We start from the raw sequence: 21,316 nt of genomic DNA on the forward strand, positions 1-21,316 counted from the left end.
CTTCAAGATCACTTTCAACGTTATCTTTCCATCTACACATTTGTCTCTCACGTGATCTCTTCCCTAAAGTTTCCCCGAGAAATATTTTGAAATCATTTCTTATCTCCCGTGTGTGCTACATGTTCCGCCAATCTCATCCTCCTTGAATTGATCGTCCTAATAATGATTGGTGAATAGAACAGACTGTGGAGTACTCCACCTTTCACACCCTACAAGTACAGGGCTAAAGGTACTTTCTCTACTTTCTCTCCCACTCTCGCCCACGTGCTACCATTGGTCCACTCCCATGCCTGCTGCCATTGGCTCGGGGCAAGCTACACCTTTCACTTCCCGGCCTATAAACCCAGCACCTCACACCCTATTGGCATATTCATCGCCCTGATGACGGAGGCAGTATGACCTCTGAAACGTTGGTTAACATCGACCAGACTACACAGCGCAACAACCCAGAAGACGGACATCTTCATACTCATCGCCCTGATGATGGAGGCAGTATGACCTCCGAAACGTTGGTAAACATCGACCAGACTACACAGCGCAACAACCCAGAAGACAAATCTTCAGACTCACGTAAGAATTACAGTTTACACACATTTTAATGTTTTGGTTTTTAGACACATGTACGAAGATGGCGTTCATTACAAATATAATCGATAAGACTGTTAGTTACATTCACTGCAGCTTCACAATTTCTATGCAACGGGATAGTCAGACACAGGTTTCTAATTGCACACTGCAAACAAACTGGTAATTAAAAATACAACTTGTTTCATCCCTCGCATCGAGAAGTTTTTTCGCCCATCGATTTAGAAATAAGTCGTGCAAACAAATGGGTGTTGTTCTGTCATAAAAGCAATTCAAATTAATATCCACGCACGGGTGTGTCGGAATGTGAAACAACACGTTTCAGATTCCTTCGTTTCGCGTCCGCGTAATAAAATCGGACGCTTTATGTCCGTCCGTCAGCCAAATTCGAGTAATACGTGTGGGTTACTCCAACCGAAACTACAGCCATTGAGGACTGGCCTCAGGCTTTATCGTGGATTTCCTAAATATTTACAGGTTAATGCCAGCATAATACGTCAAACAGGCCACGACAGTCTAACTCAAGACAATTTTATTCCTCACGTTGTTAAACAACTCCATGGAACAGAGTCCTTCTTTAGCAGATATGTTACCATTAGCTTCTTTCGGTGTTCACAAGAGCCCTAGACGACAGATCACTATTTTGGAGCAGACGAATCAAATCCATGCCCCCCCCCCCCCCAGCCCTAGTTCAATTTTAATATTATCCTCCCACATGAGCACTGCATTTTCCGTCCACCTCCCTGATTTTATCCTAATGATCTCCATATCATCATCATCATCATCATTTGCAGCCGTAGAATTACACTCGGAGATTTATTGAACACGTAGCAGGTCTTATACCTTTTAAACCAAATTACACGATTTGCAGTTTTAAACAGAAAGTAGGTTTAGGGAATTATTTACACTTTTTTCATTACGTAATATGCGGACTAGAAGTATAAATTTCCTGTTCGTGAAATTTTGAAGACGGAACTCAAGCACTGAGAGGAAACGTAAAAACTATAACGAACTGGAGTGAATGGCATTTTTTCGAAGGATTTATTACCTGCCCTTATGAGATTTTCCTGTGTTTTGGTGACGAGACATGAACACCTAATTCAGAATTCCGAATGAATGATCGCAGATATTCCATTCGAGGAAATGCATTAGTCTAAAACGCATCCCTGGCGAGCAGTCGAATGAAAGAGAGGGAAGACAGCAGATGAAGGCAGAGACTGTTCTCATTACAAACTGCTCGGAACGAAGCGCCAATGCAAGCGAAACTCACTACTTTTTTTTTTGGGGGGGGGGGCCTGTTGCACGTCAAAGGTCATGACATGTTGACTGCAAACTTCTGCCTAAGTCCAGTGACGCCCTGATATCCTGACGGTAGTTTAATTATGGTTTTCCTCAGTCCCTTCAGTGCACATTCCGATATATTTCATTAATTAGGCCACGACCACTTCCACATCCCATCGAATTCTTTATTCGCTCATTGTTCTATCAATCTGCACAAACATTTTAATGGGCTATTGGTAATGTAGTTTTTTAAACGTACATCAAATTCCCAGGGCGAAAAATCGCGAGTCGTCTTTTCTGCTTCTGCAAATAAAGCCGCATCTTTAGTAGTACCTAAAGCCGTGGACTTCTTGCACAGCGCACTCGAGTAATCAGGACTAGGTTTTTCCTCTAAAAAAAAAAAGAAATTAACCCAACAGGATTCACTGAGAAGGCAGTCCAACAACACGGCTGTTACACTACGATAAATCGTGTTTCGGTTCAGTCCTGTTACCACTAAACATTTCTATACTATAAATTACCGTGTGATAATTAAATAAACACAGATCTAAGAGGATGCAAAGCTTTCTGACCACATGCATCCCGCGTAACGCGCTCAGCAATCGTCGCTACAGACACACGAACCAGCGCTTGATTAACGACGTTCTTGGGTTTCGATGCCCCTAATCAGCAGTTCCGAATAGGTTCATGGCCTGACTGCTACAAATCATGATTGAAATTCATTTAAAATTAACGTTATTCAACACTACAGGTAGTTTTTTTGTCTAGTTACACTCGTAAATTAAAAATAAACTGGTTTTTCTTTCTAAAATAACCAACTGAGGTTTAAACACATAACGGATTCTTAATAAACGTAGAAACTGTAATCAAGATGGACTGTGAACCTAATGCAACTAACTCATTAAATTTCTCCTTTCGACAGATATCTCGTGAAGGACGACTGAAAATTTAAGGACATGTAAACTGAAATCTGAAACGCACTCACTCATCCATCCGCATATTAGTACATGACGGAAGGCAAACGACACTGCGCATTGCAAGTTCTGAGCAAACAATTAAATGCATGTACTCACCGCCATCTGCAGGAATGAGGACGAACCAGGCGACAACGCTAATTGTGACGCAGCCGAGCATTGCTGTGGTTTTCTTGAAGCAGGTTCTCGACAGTCAACAGGGTGGACCTGAGCGTCTGCAAGTCGAAACCAGTCGATGTCACACAGTGTTCATAACATTGCGCGGGTCGCCTACACAGCCAGCCACAGGTGCACTGACAACTCCCAAAACATTTCGCTTCCCCCCACCCCCACCGTCCGCGCAAGCGTCCACCATTCCGGACCGGAAGCTCCTCCTTGTCTCTTAATGAAGACCACGGATCGAACTTCGGTCATTCTAGCCGGAGTCGTGTTGGATTACTTCAGTCCGGTAATCCGTTTGTTGATATTCTGGGTAAGGCTGCACCGTACGACTCCCTCACAACAGGGACCCACCACTCTCAATATCGATGACGCATAACCCTTACTCCGAGTCCCGAACTGCAGTACTGATCAGGTGACTATCATTAACACTTCGTACTTCCCCGCTTTCAATTCGTGACCGGGAAATCAACTATCCTGATGGATAACTTTCACGAATTTCCTTAGTCCCTACAGACTATTTGGTGAGCGCCTTAAACAGGCTACGACCGCTTCCTCCCCAGCTCTGAAGTTCACCTAATGTGATAATTATCTCATATAATTCCACACCAAATAATCTATTAACTTGATACGGCGTCATTTTACAAACTTGATCTTAAAATTACAAGTTAAAATAAGAGACTTCATTTATTTTTCGCTGCTCGTAATGCAACTATAAACAACAAAGTGACTGGCTTGCAGTTCCACGCCAACAAAAAGGGAAGCCAGAAACATTTGAGTCCGCTTCTGATGCAAAACATCTCGGTTATGGAGAAAGTAGACTGGAAATATGAACTTCTGTGGAGTACCTGCATTTTTCAAGTGCGTTCCTTGTAATTCTACTTGCCACACTGGCCATGATGTTCTTTCATTTCGTCCTATGAAGCCGAAGCTCGTCTGAATAATATTTAAAAATTCAGTCCGTACCGCGAAGAAAACACAGCACTTTACCATTACAAAGAACACCTGGTCGACGCTGTTTAAGGAAACAGTGAGAGTCACACGAGAGACACAAATTCAAAATTCAGTGTTACTGGATGTTAAAGCAGATAGTCCACGTAGCTATTACTGAGTTTGAATGGTTAAGCCGAAAAGGAAAAATCGTTTTCAATGATGTAAATAAATTATACAGGCGCAAGGACACTAAGTCGTCCTCTCATAATTTCAGGACATAAAAGAGGTCCACCAACTGTTGAAAGGCCTCCCAAATGCCATGAGGGCTGAACGACCCCAGTCACGTCGCTATTGATCACTAACGCCACTCCTTGTCCTGCCTTCCACCTCACCCCCACCCCCGCAACCTTCAGAATGTCCTTATTACAAACAATCACACAGCGAAGAACAAAAGAACGTCAACGGAGGCTTCGTTAGAACACTGGGCCATTCCAAATCGTTTGGAAATTCGACGATCATTACGTCTTTGGCGCGATATTCTGTCTCCAACAAGAAATTCTCCTCCGGCTTTCAGATTCGGTGGTCTTTGTGCAAGCTACAAAGTGCGTGGTAATGAGTCGCATCATACTTCATACATCGAGAAGGAGGTCTAACAACTCAAACCGCGACATTTGATTTCCATTTTCCCCAAGATCCAATTTAATATTATCCTACAATCTACGTCTTAGCCTTCCAAGCGGCCGCCACCAAAATCAATTCATTATGAATACCGACAAATGAACACAACAGTAAATAAAGTTAAGAAGCTACTTTTTTGCCTAAACGGTTCTTTACGGGCAAGGATAAAATCTAGCAATATATATATATATATATATATATATATATATATATATATATAGTGTGTGTGTGTATGTTATATATATTTGGGGGGGGGGCATATTCGGCCTCTGCGCAAAGAGGCAAAGGACTGGTAGAGTTCGTGGTTAATTTACGAAAATATGTAATGAAACAGCTTGGTTATAGGTCTGTAAATATTTAACCGTTTAAAGTAGAAACTCGTCGAAATAATATTTAATAATTCAGTCCGTAACGCGAAGGAAAAACAACACTTCATTACCTCAAATATCGACTTAACGTTATTTAAGCAACTATTCGCTGTTTACAAAAACCAAACAATAAATAAATACATAAAATAAAATAAGAAATGAAACACACAGCCTGCAAGAGTTAATTATTGTTAAAGAAGGTTGGACACGTGCTACCACCGGGCTCTGCATTGCTGATGGCCGTAGTTTGGTGAACATGCCAAACCGCGATTTTCTAGGCAATTAACCTAAAGATGGATTGAGTGATACATTCCTCCGCAACCACCAGCATGGCTACACGGTCTTAACAACTCATTAGACCACAAATCGCACTTTCAACACCCTGAGGAACTCGAGTCTCCAGTTGGTAAAACACAAAACGTCTGTCGTGGTAAACAGAAGGAAGGAAGTAATTAACACACCTGGCTTGCAAACAGGAAATAAATAAATCACTGACATTTAATTTAAAATATCAGTTGACGTCTGAAGATAGACATTCTCGAGCGAGACAGCTGATATGTTTAACTAATGTCAGAGCGTTCACTTCAAAACAGTTAATTCGTGAACACTGTTATTACGTGCTTTAATGAACGGATCGCAGTGCCGACCCCCAAGCACCAACCCGATGTATAAACAAAGCAACTTTCTCTGAGGGAAATTCAGCGTCAACGGGTGCTGGTGACGCGTATAAAAACGGAGGCTATTTATCGCCACGTTTCGCTCTGCTCGTTATTATATTCAATTGTTCTGCTCCCGAACACAACCAGGGACAAGGTAATTAAGAACGCACCACATTCACACACTGTTTGCGTCTCTCTGACGTCAGATGCTTTAACGAGCTTAAACACGCATTACTGTCGCATTGTTTTCACTTTCCATTCCTGATCCCGAAGGCACGGTCTGACATCAAATCTGCTTAAGACACTCGTCAGACTTCAATTGTCTGAGTGCACTCGTAATTTAAACCAGACATGACAAACACCTGCATTTCTGGCGCCTGGGCAAACACATTCCTAAGTTCTTCAAATACCAAGCAATGAAAATGTAAAATATATTTCGTTTGATCAACTCCAAGAATCAGCCCTTGAAAGCGGAAAGTCGCTCGAACAGCCGATAAATCCCCACTCCCTTCCATTGACATTCAAAGGTTCATTTCCGCTTCTACAATAGCCCTTTCCGAGCCACATACACCTTGGTTATCAAAGACATATTTTAATATTATCCCCCATCTATTTCCAGGTCTTCAAAGTAGTTTATTTAGATCAAGTGTTCCTATTAAAACTGAGTATACATTTTTCGTGTCTCCCATTCGTGTTTACAAATAAATAAATAAATACAGACCTTAAGTAAATGTAAACACATTTAAAATAAATAATGGGGCAGGTGTTTTGTTTGATGAAAGTTGAGTAAAGAATTTGCAAAAATGTTACTAAAATAAAACCCTGTAGTAAGGATAAGCCAATATTTCTCTTCAGGCGAAAACAGAACGCCGTGACTCAGCGGCAACTTCTTCGGCACTGGGGCATAGCGGGCCAGACTACTCGATTCTAGCAAGCATTATTTTTATTCACTAGCGGGTATTTCTGTATGCGAGAACCGCAGCTAATGAATGGAATTTTGAGCAAACTGCATGCAGATCTTCTCCTTGGAAACCGTGGTATAAAACTTAATACGTAATCCCACTTAAGCCGATCTAAGAAGCTTTCTAAACGAGCTCGTATCCAAGAGGCCCGGATCAGCAACTGATGATACCAACAGTAAAATATTAGACGGGCGTCTGAATCTCGGATACACATGGGCTTTACCAAACGTCTTACACGCAAAAAATTCTGCTTTCTTAATACTTGTAGTGTTTTGGTTTGGAGTGGAAAAGGGGGGAATTGTAATCGCCTTCGTTGTTTGTATGTGGGCTCAGGAAAAGGCCCATCTGGAACCAGTTGGCTGTAAAAGACGGAATTCTCGTGAACAATATGTTCGCTGCAGAATTCCGACTTTGCGACGGTAGTATTTAATCTGAAATAGGTACTGTAATTGAAAATGCCTTGCTACTGACAGACTCTCCAACTTACCGACTAGATGACGCGTTAAAACAAATTATCGTCAGAATTATTTGAATTTCTCATTCCATTCCTTTCTCACCTCCGACGTTTAACCGTAAATAAAGTAAAATTAGGAATTTACAATCAGTCATTTTTCTTCGTTTACCTGTTTCGTTATCGCGTATCAAGAATTCTCAAACCCGGGAGCAAAACGAACGAAAAATTCCTCTGATTATCTGAAATATCTCGAACCAATTACTATGTTTAACACTGCTTCTAAATGTTGTACATGTCTAGAGCGATGCAGTTCTTTTAGAACAGAGTGGACAACACTTTCTACGCTTCCAGACAAAAGAATATTTTATAATAACGAACCAGTGCCATTCACTGCCACTTCCACTTTCATATTCGATTTTTACTACGCCCCGACAGTCGAAACTGGTAGACTTGCATTGCTCTCTCTTTAGCCACTGACAGGTTTTAAATGAAAATACTTAAGTTAAGCTCCTCTTTAACCTGAAGTCTCGTATTTAGTCCGACTACTGACTTGAATCTTTCAAAAGAACTTCGTAGGGTCCCAGAGTTCTATTATCAGATCGTCGTTATGAATCCACAGTTACTATAAAATGAAGAGTTACTTATTTTTGAAGCAGGCAGGACATATAGTTACCACTGGAGTTTAAAGGGCTAAGACATTTTAATTGTTGATTTGAGGATGTCGGCTGTAATCCAAAATGTTTTAAGCTTCCCCCTCTCCCGGAATTGTTATGCAGCCCGCAGACAACGAACCAAAAATCCAGAACAAGTTCTAATAAAACAGATACGAGACCCATACTTGTTATTAGTACCAGCACTAAAGACTTATAACTCATCCATACAAACTTTACATCCAACATCACTTTCCACCGAGTTTTGCAAAACCTTGCTTTATCAAAATGATGTCCGTAATTGGGTTAGGGGACAGGCGGGCACATTGACCTCGACAGCACATTTGACTGCTCGCACATTTCTTCAGTAGAGGGATCGCTCTGTGCTCCAGCTTCCCCCCCCCCTCCCACCCCCGGCCGGTGTCCAGACAAATCGCGTTCTGCAAGCCTCCCCCCCCCCCCCCCCCCGTTTCCATCAAGCACGTGATAGATTCGAGACGAATCCAATAGCACGCGGTCATTCTCATGTTCCCCAAACAACAATTAATTGCGGTCTGACGTGTGGGGCGCTCAACGAGGGTTCCATGCAATTTCACACAAGAGATGGAATAATTTATTGCAGGGAAGCTCTAGTCTTGAGATTTACTTCAGCAGTTACCCAACTTCTTGACGACGGTGAAAGAGCACACTACAATTTCTGCAAAATTGGGGCAATAACAGCGAAACGTCCATTGAAGATGTGACGTTAACCTCCTGACACGGTCGCCAAAGACCTCGTTCGTGAAAACAGACAGAAACAAAACAAATTCAATATGTGACGATGTTGGTCTTCTGGGTCGTAAAGCCTTGTGGACTTGTAGGTACATACCTACGTTTTTGCAGGAATGTACTGCCTTCATCTTCAGAACTGAAGACGTAAACAGTATGTTCCGCCATTACAACACAGAAAACCAAACATCGACATCTTCGCTGTCGTGAGAACTTCGAGTCTCACTCTCATGAAATTTTATCAGTCTGACAAAATGTGCACTTCCTGAAATAAAAAATGTCCTGCTATACATGAACATCAATTCCAGTAAAGTATGAAAAACAGCAAATATCTCATTTGAGAAACTTGTGCTCCATTGGTGTTCATATGCCCACGCCTGTTATGTATTCAACATTAATATTGAAGTATTCTCTGAAGATAAAGGGTTTTTGCAAACTGACCTAATGCCATATATTATAATCTGTTACAGTTACTAATATAAGCATTTCTGAATATATTCATCAAACAAGACAGATGATGACACTTATACATAAATATCGAACTCATAATATTCCCATAAAAATGCAAACACCACAGAGAAATTCCAATATTTTGTATTGAGACAAACATGTCCAAACGTTTGCTTTGTGCACATAATACCATAACCTGCAATGTACAATTTATCGATGCGTATTAGTCCAGAAAGTTATCTTACATTGCATTAAAATATATATTCGTTCCATTTCTTAGAAGTCCAAAAGCATTTCTTCACTTCCGCAATTATGACGAGATTACACATGCCTGAAAGCCAAGCCTATTTCTGAAGATGGCTGCCTTTTGGGTTGAAGCGCCGTGAAGTCTAATAGAAATTTACTATCATTTCAGAAGAATTTGCTGCCCCCATCATCTCCCTGATTATCGAGGTAGCAAGTACCTCTAAAACGTTGTTAAACTTATGTCAGACTACACGACGCCACAACCCAGAAGGTAGGCATATATACAGAGTGAGTCAAAAGTATGTTTACAAACTTCGTGTGCATGTTCCAGGATCAAAAATAAGAAAAAATATTTCTATGAACATGGGGTCGCATATGTTTCATTTTCTAAATAATAGCCAAAAATAAGTTTCAATGAATGACATGTCAAAGTGAATCCAGCTTCCAGCAAAGATTTTCAATTAATGGCGACATGCTTCGATCGCGTCTAAGAGGACCTTCATATCGGCGATGCTTAAGAAGACACTTGCCACGCCTCCTTGAAGATGTACCACTGAATACAAGAAGACAAATGCGGTTTATGCACGACGGAGCCCCAGACATCATCTCAATGAACAGTACCCTCAGCGATGGATTGGGCGTGGTGGCCACCGAGGTCACCGGACCTGACTCCATTGGACTTTTATCTGTGGGGTCACTTGAAGTCCGTCGTTTATGCAACGCCCATGAACAATGAAGACGACCTATGGGAACGTGTGCAGATGATTCGAGGACACCCTGGTGTGAACGGAGGATTCCGTCGATCTTGTGTACGTCATGCTCAGGGATGTGTGGAGAACGGAGGACCAAGCTTTGAGCATCTGTTATGAATAAACATCCCTGCCCTAATATTTGGCAATAAAGGCATACATTGCAACGTATTTTTGGCTATTATTTTGAAAAAGGTGCATTTGCGACCACATGTTCAAAGGAGCTTTTTTTTTTGACCCAGGAACACGCATACGAAGTTTGTAAACATACTTTTGACTCACCCTATACTCGCAGTCGTGAGAACCTCAAAAACTTCTAAGCCCCACTCTGACACCAGAATCTTCAATCAGCCTGACTTGGCCACCAAAAACATTACAAGAAATTTTATTATTGCAAGAAAATATTCCATAAAAAGCTAAAATCTAAAATTGAATATGGGTCACAGTTTTAAAACACTTACCTCTACCATCTCTCAGTTCCCAATTCCGAATGCATGAACTCAACGACGGGGAAATATGTGCCACTTCACTATCCCACTTGTTCACTATTCGCGTATATCTTCAACAAATATCAATGGTTTGTTCTGTAATACGTGTAACTTTATTCACACGGTTCGTAAAGTTCCTCGATTCCTTTGCCGTCCTTGAACTCAGCTGAAAACAAAAAGGAGGGATCGCCATTTTGACAGTGTGCCCGCTATATAAGTACACATTTCTCTTCTATCCATAAACCAGGGAGATTTAGCTTTCCAAGGCTATTAAAATTCAATTATCTCGACTCATACTATCGATAAAAATCGAAATATTCTCACTATCTTAATTAAAGGTTATGGTTTTTAGTCCCAACATGAACGTTCGTAATGACGAGATAGTTACAGGCTGAAGGAAACTTATAGATATTTCTTCATAACTACACACTCAAAACTGTGAGGCAGGAACCTCCAATATGTAATTACAATTGTGCCACCTTCTTCGCTCGACACAATAGTTCTTGAAACATAAGCAAATGAACAAAGCAATGTATTATTTTATCCTCAGTATGAACGTTTTCGTTTAAGAGATTACAACAAGCTGAACTAGAATTCATGATAAACAAGCCGAACCCTTCCAACTCAATTAACATTATTACAAATTGTTATTTATAAAACGAAACACTACACAACTATTGGCCACTTCAATCACGCCCGCCATTTCAAAACTATTATGACAGATGGCAGTATGTATCATGCTGATTACATTGCCAACTTATGAAAAATTCCACTTTCCATCATAAGTTCATTGCAATGGAAAATGGTATATAAGTTATGACCCAGTGATTTGTTGTTTCTCGGCACTACAACCCTGTTGTGGGTTTATTTACCATAAAGAGAACTTTTGTCGATGTACTCAATTTATCCAAGTGAATCCCTGGTTAGCATCTTAAAATGTTTCACGTCCACTTCTTCCCTTAGTCTTAGACCTATCATTGTAACGACTTAAATTATCTTTCAGTATTTTAAGGTATAATACCGATACAAATAAATATAGTTGTGCGAACTGACAAAAAATACATGAAATTCTGTTACAGTTATGAAATAAGTTGCCTATGTTAGAAGAATGTTGAAATAGTTGCTGAAACATTAGAAATGACATTAAGATGACAAATTTTCAGTTAATTCCACTAAATGAATCCACCAGATATATTTAGCTTTATAATTACGATTGAGGCTACAGTTCCTGGAGTCCTATTTGCATGAACATAAAATAATGACCATGTACACCTTTCTATACATATCTACTCATGTTTTCTTTCAGTTACAAATATTTTGAACCTTGGTATAAAGAGAATATTAAATACAAGGGTTAGAGTGTCAAGGCTCCTAGACCATAAAAGGGACTGCAAGTACTGAAAGCTTAGGGTAGATTATATTTTCATAAAGGTAGAACAAAGCAGTGATGCCTTAGTCATTGTCATTAAATTCCACTCTTTCCACGACTTTCAGTAATTTCACAGGAAAATAGAATTAAAACATGACAGAGGTACTGCAACAGGCATCAAGACACCCTTACTAGATGATTGCCTGGTATGGACTTAAGTAACCTCCATTCATCATACAAACACAAACATTATACAATACATGGACATATATACATACCAAAACATACATTACATATCAATTTTACTTTTATTTTATTCCCCATTTTATAAAACCTGCATGGATTCTGATCGCAAAAAACACTAGAAATTAGACTTCTATTTTCATTGTTAATCATATTCAAATGTTATCTCCCTAGGAAAATTCTAACCTTACTTATTTAAAGCAAAGCTATGTGCAGTAATGTGAATGTGGGTTAGCATATATTGCCTAGACAAGCTGGTATAATTTTTTGCTCCACAAGTTGTCAAAAACACTATCTGTCAAACAAGTTTACATAAAAGCAGAATTTGTTATGCATTTCAACATTTCAGTGCTGTTAAACACAGGCTACTAAGGCACATTTTACCTCAACCCAATGCAGTCAGTTATGCATTTCTGTCAAATGTAAGCCCTCAAAACCCCATGCAAAAGCTTGCAGGAGTTAAATTTTGTTACAGGCAGCACAATGACTGAACTTCAGATTAGCATGGAATTCAAATGCATTACATGCATTCTCCATTGACATATCACAAGAAATTTATATATGATAATGAATGATTAAACTCACAGTAATGTGTATTTGGAAAATTCATGATTTTTATCAGTGTTTACGTTTTGATTGAATCAAGAGTCCATCTGCATGCTTTAATAAAGAGAGAACTTTGCCTTTAATATAATAACATTACCTGGAGAGAAACAAGAACAGGTTTAGCAATCCACTTGTGACAAACACATCTGGCACCTCTTTCTATTGTGGCATTTTAAAGCCCTCACAATAGAAATGCTGCTTAAAAATTAATATTTTTATTCTCTTCTGGCTTTGCCACTCATACTAAAATTTCCATCTTTCTTTTAAAATTAATTTCAATGCTACTCTCAGAATGATAAATTCAGTGTAAATATAATATAAGGCATGAATATTAGTCTTGCTTTTGATTACTGTTTGTTATTATCTCTGTCACCTTATAATTCAGAAGGTTATAAATTTATAAAGCTGCTACACTCTGTTTTGTACTCTCATATTCTCTCCTTGGTTACTCAGTAGTTCAGTTTCCCTTTTATTTACCACTGCAGCATATTCTCAAGCAACTAATAAGTGATTCTGACTTCACTTTCAATTTTGCAGTTTTGTCCAATTGCATAACACATCCATACCATTAAAACTTTTATTTCTGCAATACTTCTCTAAGAACCTTACCTACAATCCTTTCTCCTGTGCATTATTCATGTTCCTGCATTGATTCTTCAACTACACATGTTTGTAGTTGGCTCCTTCTCTTGGAATTAGTGGGTTTATATGAAAAGATTATTTTTATTGTTTTGATAATTTTTTTTGATAAGTTTAATTTTATATGCCATTCTTAAGACATTTCATAAATCACATTGTTTTACATATCATTTTGTATGACACATAAACTTAGCCATGAAAACAAGCAAACAAACAAATAATGATAATGAAGTAATTACCAAATCCTGAAGGCAATGCAAGAATTACAGCAATAAGGCACACTGATGATTCTTTTAAATCACTGTTAAGCATCCAACATTCTATCAAATAAACTTTTTCTTGTTTATTGTGATTACTTTCTCAACAATCCAAACACCATGCAAATACAATGCAGAGAGTCTTGTAGCTGCATATGCTCTGCCAACCTCAAAAAGTTTGGCTGGCTCACAGTTTTTTACATGGCATTACAGGCCACAGCAGATCTTGACAAAACCTGATACAGAGTTGAGCTTATCTAAAATATTTGACAAAATGTAAGCTTAAATATTCTACATATTGAAGCATGATTTAAGCAAGTGCTGTAGAATTTAAGAACATACTGCATAAACCTTAGATATAATAAATAATAACTCTTAGAAATGTTATAAGTATGATTATAGATTACTAGTCAGGCTTCAAATCATATTTTTATGGGATAACTATATAAGATTGAGCCTGGTTGAGGTATGAATTTCATAATAAACATGCAGAGTTACACAGTTCTTGCAATATACATAATTGTTCCTAAAGGTGATTAAGTTTCTTGCATGTAACTGACACTTATTCATGGAGCATGGGAAAAGGATCCATCAATAACCTCCAATTCACCAACACAGGAGATAATGCAATATGCACATTTACTGCATGTACCTTTATCTAAATTAATCACCCTACAAGTGAAAGAAAATAATACAAAACAAAAACATGTGTGACATAAAATGATAATAAAAGAGAAAATTTAGTCATGGCATTAGCCATTTTATATGGAAGTAAAACTTGGGTTATGAATACAAATGATGATAAAATTAAAGAACTGGAAGTGAATGTTTGAAAAAGTGTCAAAAAATGTATTGATTTGACAAAATTAAAAACAAGGCAAAACTAAACAACCATTCAAGAAATCAAAAACTGATGATTACAGGGAAAAAGGTTTATACAATTTGAACAGAATGGACAGCAACACTTTCAAAACTTGAACTTGAAAAAACTAACAGGATATAGAGATGTAAGCAGGCCATTAAAATGAGATCAGTTGTCCCCCCAGAGAAACTCTAAAAGGCAATTTCCATGTGTCCTGGAAAGTGGCCATTTCTGCCAGTGTCCCTTTTGGAATTAGTATATACTGCATATAACACCTGGCACCATCATTAGAGAATCACGCTGCTGTGGCAGGTCCTGCAAGTCCCGCCCTATCTCTAGACTTTCTCAGGTTTGATTGTGGTAGTCAATAAATTATATACATCCTCATGTATAGCAACATATTTGTATTTATTGTATTCACTTATTTACAAATGAACATTTGAAGAAAGAAATGTTCAAAACCTGTTTTAGTTCATAGCAGAATAAGTTCATTTCTCTTAGTAAGATGAATAATATTATGCAGGAACACACAAGACAATATGTGTCTGTAAGAGTTCATTCTGAAATGAAACCAAAGTACTTTAATACCAAGCACACCTATATGAAGCAAACACAAAACTACTACTACACAGACATTATAAACCCTATCAACTACCATATAACCACAATTCTGTTCTTTCAGACAAAATGGGAGACTGGAACATTAAAACCACAGTTCTTACTTTAAAGTAACATTGGACATAAATACACTTACTTATTATAAATGGTTATATTACCAATGCTGTCTCCAAACCAGAGTTGGTACAGCCTCCTAATCAGACAAAATAATTTCCTTGACATTTTACTATTATATTTAAAAGTCTTCATCATCATTCTGTATCCCCGAAACTAATATCAGAACTGTCTATTAGGAGGAAAAGGAAATAACATAGTGAATGGCAGATCAATTTGTACAATGTATGTCACCATCCTGTTGTTCTACCACAGAAACCTGTTTATGCTATGACTATGACTAGTGACAAGTTTTTATTTATCGATGTTTTGATGACTTCTTCTTCTTCTTGCTGAGTTTACTTCGGTGTCGGTGTTTCTTGCTGCCTCTCCCTCCTCCTTTCCTTCCTCTGCCTCCATCTGACTCACTACTTGATGCTGACTCAGACTCAGATTCAGTGTCACTGCTTGAATTTGATGCCCTCCTTGAGGATTTCTTGTTTCGTTTATGTCGTCGATCATGTGATTTCTTTTTCCGTCTTCTATGTACTGAAGAATCATCAGAAGAATCATCATCTGAACTACTAGAACTTCCAGAGCTGCTATCATCATCATCTTCATCTGAAGAATCATCATCTGCACTGTCAGAACTACTCAATGATCTGTTGCGCTTTCTTGTAGAACTACCCTTTGTGGCACCAGCCTTACCACTTTCCTTCTTAGTAACATCATCTGTTGTTGCTTTTTCTGATTTATCTGACTCTTTATCCAACTTCTGACGTTTCTGTTCTGCCACTGCAGGATCAATGCTTGCAGACCTGTCACGCTTCTTCCCTGGGGACACATTTGATTCCGATTTCTTATCACCAGATCCATCCAGTTTCTTCTCATTATCACCTCCATCATCTACGTCAGTATCAACAGATGAGGAAGCATCATAATCTGGCTCAAAACTTGCCTCATCTAAAGTAGACTTTTTGCGATCATTTGCTAGACGTGGATTCCTCCGGCCACCTTTCCTGGGTTTGTCTTTGCTCTGGTCTCCTGCAGTTTCCAATGCCTCCATGATTTTTCCATTGTCTCTGCTTACTCCAGGTGCTGCATCATTGGATGTACCTGCTTTCACTTCCTTCAGTGCCTCACTCTTTTCAGCTTCCTCATCCTCCTTGCCATTTTCACCTTCTTTCTTTTCATCTCTCTGCTTATGTTTCTTCCCTTTCTCTTTCTTGTGTTTCTTGTCCTTCTTCTTGCTTCGTTTAGACTCTCTATCAGAAACCGACTTCTTGCGATTCCTGCTTTCTGACCTGTACTTAGTCTTCTTCTTTGCTTTATGTCTTGCTTTTCCTCTCTCCAAAGATTTCTCTCTCTCTTCCTTGAGTTTGGATCTAGTTTTCTCAACCTTAGCTTCATGACTGACACTGCGTTCTGTCCTCCTCTCTGGACTTTTAATAATTTCCTTCTTCTCCCTGGAGTCATCCCACTTCTTGCTCTCACTATGCTCCCGTCTACGACTGTCCCCTCCAGCACCACGATCTAGTGGTCTCCTATCCCTGTCCACATCAGCATATCGCCCTTCACGATCCCCTCGTTTGCTCCTTGAGTCTCCTGACAAATACCTCCTGTCTCCAGCCCCATCATACCGTCGTGCCTCTTCCGCATACTTACTTTCCTTCCTGTGGTGTGGAGACCTGGAGTGTGATCTAGAGATGGTGTGTTTCTTCTCAATAGCACTCTTCAATCCCTTCTTGGCTGCTGCATGCTTGCGCTCTCTACTTTCACTTCGACTGCGACGCCGCTTGCTCTCTTTGTTGTCCTCCTTCTTCCTGTCCCCATCTCCATCAACCCGAGCTCCCAACCTCTCCTTGGCTGGAACCCGATGCGGAGAGGTGCTGTCTGTGCCCTCACCCCACTGGCTGCTGAACTTTGACCTGTCCAACTTTCCCTTACCTTTGGTGACTGGCTGTGAACTTGACTCCAATGAAGCAATCTCCACAGACCTTTCCACATGTCCACCTGTAGGTATTGTGATCTGGATTGAGTTCACAGTCTTTCTTGCCTCACGAGTGTCCTTCTCGGGTACTTTACGAGTTTCAACGGTCTCTGCTACCACCACTTCAACAGGAGCTCTCTTTTCTGAGCTTGTGTACACCTTCCTGTCACCTGATATCTTCTTGGGAGGTTCAATTGGACGTATAGCATTGATAGCTTTTTGGAAGATGGCATTTTCAGCCCGTTTGAGCACCTCTGAGGTCACTATCTTTCCTGCAGTTTTATCTGTCTGTGAGCCCCCACCAATCCCATCCTCACCTTCTTTCTTTTCAAATGAAGATCCTGGTGTGAACTCTTCTTCTAGTTCCCACTTTGACAGCTCTGGCAACGGTGCCAGCATCACATTGGCCTTTGCTGGGTCCAGAGTCACAGACTTGACTGCACCTTCAGAGTCAGAGCCAGTGTCAGCCTTAACCCTAAGTTCAACTCCATCCCCCAATTCTGGGCCCACTTCTGCTCCTTTGTCTGCAGTGTCAGATTCAACCTTCTTTTCTTGTGCCTCTTCTGCTATCACTTTGCCATAGCTGGCAATCACATTGTCATCAATGCGAGTGTCCTCCATATCCCCATACAATCCATCAACTATGCTCTCTGTGGGGGGTGCATCAAAGGTCCTCAAGGTAGTCCCCTTTACCTTTTCCACAATGGTGCCAGATGTGAGAATCACCACTTTCTTCTCCTGCTGCACAGGCACACTTGTTGCAGCTGGTTTCTCTTCCACTTTATTATCTTCCTCTGTTTCTGCTTTCTCCTCTCCCTCTTTCTCTTTGTGATGCCCCTTTCTCTCTGCACCTTTCACCACAATCTTAATTTTCTCCTGAGGCTCCTGCCCTTCCTTTTTGCCCTCTTTTTTTTCTTTGCGTCTTTTCTTCTTTAACTTCTCTCCCTCTGGCTCCTTCTCCTTTTTCTTTTTCTTCTTATCCTTACTCTTCTTGTCTTCTTCCTTCTTTCCCTTGTCATCCTTCTTCAGGCGATCCACAGATGGCTCTTTACGAACTTCAACCAGGACCCTCTCACGCTTCTGGGTGTCCTTGTCTCGCTCCCGTTGACCACCTGCTGCATCCACCACAGTCTCCACAGGCTGCTGCTGGCTCATGTGCCTGTTCTCCTTGCCCCCTTGTTGCACCTGGACAGTGCCCGAGTTCTTGCGTCTGTCACCACCCCGCCGGTGATGGCGTTCACTGCTGGAGTACCGCTCATGCCGGCCTGGTCCTGGAGACAGAGACTGTTTACGCTTCTTCACATCTGGAGAGTTGTAACTGCCATAACTCTTGTCATAAGACCGCCGATGATCGGCATCATAATAATCTCCTCTGCCTCTGTCCCGATCTCCATCTCTTTCTCTAACATCTCGGTCCCTGTCTCTGTCTTTTTCCCTTGATCTATCAGACAGACCCATGTCACGGTCCCTGCCAATCAAGCCATCCCTGCTAGGAGGCATGTCATCCCTGCTTCCTCTGTCTCTGTTGTCCCACAAGGGAATACCCAAGTCTCTGTCCCTGACTCCAGGAGGACCAATATCCCTGTCCCGGTCACGCAAGCTTGGCATTCCCATGTCACGATCCCTAATTCCAACATCCCTATCCCTGATACCCGAAGGGCAAATGTCTCTGTCCCTAACACCTGGTGGCCCAATATCTCTCTCCCTGCTTCCAGGAACATCCCTGTCACGATCCCTGTAGCGGTGGTCAACACCAGGTGGAGTGAGAAAGTCATCACCAGGTAGTGGCCGATTCTCATAGGTGTTGCGTTCATAGCGAGGCTTCTCAAATGATGATCCAATACCAGGGATATCAGGACCTGTTCCTGGTGGTGCCATATCAAAGTGTTCATAGCGACGAAAATTTTGTGTTGTCACACCAGGTGGGTGTGGAAGTAATGGCTCCAGGGTGCGATGGTGCATGTCACGGCTTCCTGGGAGTGGCAGACCAAACCTGCAAGGATAACACCACTTTGCTTAGAAGGAACATCACAAGTAGACTAACCAGTACATTGGAAAGAAAGCATAAAGAATACCTGAAAAGGGACAAACCATTCTCATTCCCAACTATACTTATTATTCTTCATTTAGTTCAGAAAATGAGACCAGCTCATGACCACTCCCACCAGTGTGTGTCACAATAGTGTTATGTCTCTAAGGTGCACTCTTCTACCAACTGTTTTTGATCTCTAAATTAAAACAACCTACAACCTCATAAACTCTCCAGCCATAACATGCGAACAAAACTTTGCCATGTTCTTCAGAACATACTTAATATCACTTATAACACAAATCTACCTAAAATATGACAAACACAAGTGATTACCACAACCACCTTTCTTGGTTTATGTCATAATTGTATTGTTTCACGTTATCAGTTATAAAATAAACTGAAGCACAATACTGCAGTTACTGTACCTACAACAGGTGAGCCAAGAAAAGATGTGGAAGCCAGGTACTGTCATGTAATTATAATTTTGAGCATGCTTCAGCACTGTAATCCTATATTAAACATGTGTCTGATATCAACACATTCTCACTGTAAAATCTAAAGCAGAAGATAATATTCCTAACCTGCTAGCAGCAGAACCACTCACAATAGTAGCTTCCAGGTCTACTGCTGGCTCACCTAATGTACTCCTGTTTGTAAGTCCTACAACTTAGAGAACTACAAGTGCACAGATCCCATCAATCCCAACACTTCTGCCGATCAGGTTTTCTTCATGGCTACACACAACTTATGCCGAATTTATATTTTGCTTTCATGAGCCACTGATGTTAATACTAAGACTAAACAGTAAATACAGTCTTGGTAGGAAATTGTTGAAAACCTTTATATTTAAACTGCCCAAATGGCAACAGAAATGAAAATAAAAGTGAAAATATGATGGTAGAAAAAGGTAGGCTATATGTGCAAAAGCAGATGATGTGAAAGTAATGGCATTAAAACTGAAAGGAAAAGAAGAGAGGTTTCTCTTTCTTCCATCCTTGGGCAACGACACCATGCTGAGATGCGTTGGGTTATACACATTTTGGAGAACCTAGCTCTCTGGTTTTAAGCAAAAGTTATTGAACTGTCACGAGGTGCCAACATTTACTGTTCCACACCACTGTTTAGTCACACTGCCTTGAAGGTGTACAGAGGAACATCTGGAATGTCAGCAAATCAGCCCAACACAAGATGATGTCATCATCTAAGAATGGGAAAAAGATGAGAAACCTGATTTCTATTCAGATTCAATCCACACAACACAATGTAAGGAGAAACAGAAGAACTTTTATACTAGCAACACAAGTGATATTCAGAACTACCCTGTGTGACTCCAAGTTGGGACACAGTGCCTCAACTTGTATAATAAAATGCCTAGTGTACCCTGACACCATCACATTAACACTCTGCTGTCCCACTTAACTGAACTGTCTTCTGTTCCTTGTTCGCTGCTTAGGTCATTAATTGACCCTCCCAATAGCAGAATCAAATAATAGTATAAACATGAGTAATAAATTCAGAAGGAAGTAGTAACAGACTATTATATAAGTTCTCAGCATCTGGCAGGAGGTACTGAGGACAACTATAAAAACACTCTGCGAGGATAGCCAGTATCCAAACTGAATATCAACTCTGGGAACTCTGAACCAAGAAGCACGAGTGTTGACCTCTCAACCACGTCCAATAAGCCATTAAATAAGATACAATTTATTTTAATTTACTGCATTATAATGTGTTTAGTGACAAAAAAGTAGTCTTGATAAAACTGAAATTTCAGATGGAAACGGCTTATACTATGTCAACTACAGATGTTATTTAGCACAATGTGACATGATAAGATGCTTAATGAACTTTGAAGTATGACTCCAGCATTTGCCTGGATGGAGAAAAGAAAATTACAAAAATCCTAAATCAGGATTGCTAAGGTTCATACGTGCTACCTGCTAAATATAAAGAAGCTATGTCAATTCTCTGGTAGTATAATCTGAATGTTCAACACAGCTAATATCAAAGCATTCAATAGGACACAATCCTCAGCCCGCTGCATCCATCTCCCATCCTCATACTCTATTCACATAAGATTCATCTTAATGTTACCCTTCCATGTCCTTTGTGATACTTCAAATTGCTATTTCCAAGATTCAACCACTAAAATTCTGTACGCATTTCTTTCTCCCCCATTCTAGCTTCATATACAGCCGATCAC

The 21,316-nt window shown here is 40.2% G+C and overlaps 2 protein-coding genes across 9 annotated transcripts in view; both read right to left on the reverse strand.

Annotated features, from left to right (window-relative positions):
• Positions 1 to 11,097, reverse strand: part of LOC110835714 (uncharacterized) — a 75,455-nt gene extending 64,358 nt beyond the window's left edge. The window contains exons 1-3 of one of the 3 annotated variants that reach the window (XM_087355180.1): positions 10,873 to 11,097; positions 10,378 to 10,570; positions 2,940 to 3,055 (exon numbers count right to left, since the gene is read on the reverse strand). In XM_087355180.1, coding sequence (XP_087211306.1) covers positions 2,940 to 3,000 — 61 coding nt within the window. In that variant the 5' untranslated portion in view covers positions 3,001 to 3,055; positions 10,378 to 10,570; positions 10,873 to 11,097. Of the gene's footprint in view, positions 1 to 2,939; positions 3,056 to 10,377; positions 10,571 to 10,728 lie in introns of all 3 variants that reach the window. The other 2 variants (XM_087355179.1, XM_087355178.1) reach the window with 2 other exon arrangements.
• Positions 11,098 to 14,769: 3,672 nt separating this feature from the next.
• Positions 14,770 to 21,316, reverse strand: part of snama (something that sticks like glue) — a 42,564-nt gene continuing 36,017 nt past the window's right edge. For all 6 annotated transcript variants that reach the window (XM_087354743.1, XM_087354742.1, XM_022076203.2 and 3 more), the window contains one exon: positions 14,770 to 19,074. In XM_087354743.1, coding sequence (XP_087210869.1) covers positions 15,411 to 19,074 — 3,664 coding nt within the window. In that variant the 3' untranslated portion in view covers positions 14,770 to 15,410. The remainder of the gene's footprint in view (positions 19,075 to 21,316) is intronic.

This window comes from Zootermopsis nevadensis, unplaced genomic scaffold (assembly GCF_977971745.1).
Source record: "Zootermopsis nevadensis isolate Lab colony 2312 unplaced genomic scaffold, Znev_1.0 Znev_ptg000024l, whole genome shotgun sequence".
NCBI lineage: Eukaryota > Metazoa > Arthropoda > Insecta > Blattodea > Termopsidae > Zootermopsis > Zootermopsis nevadensis.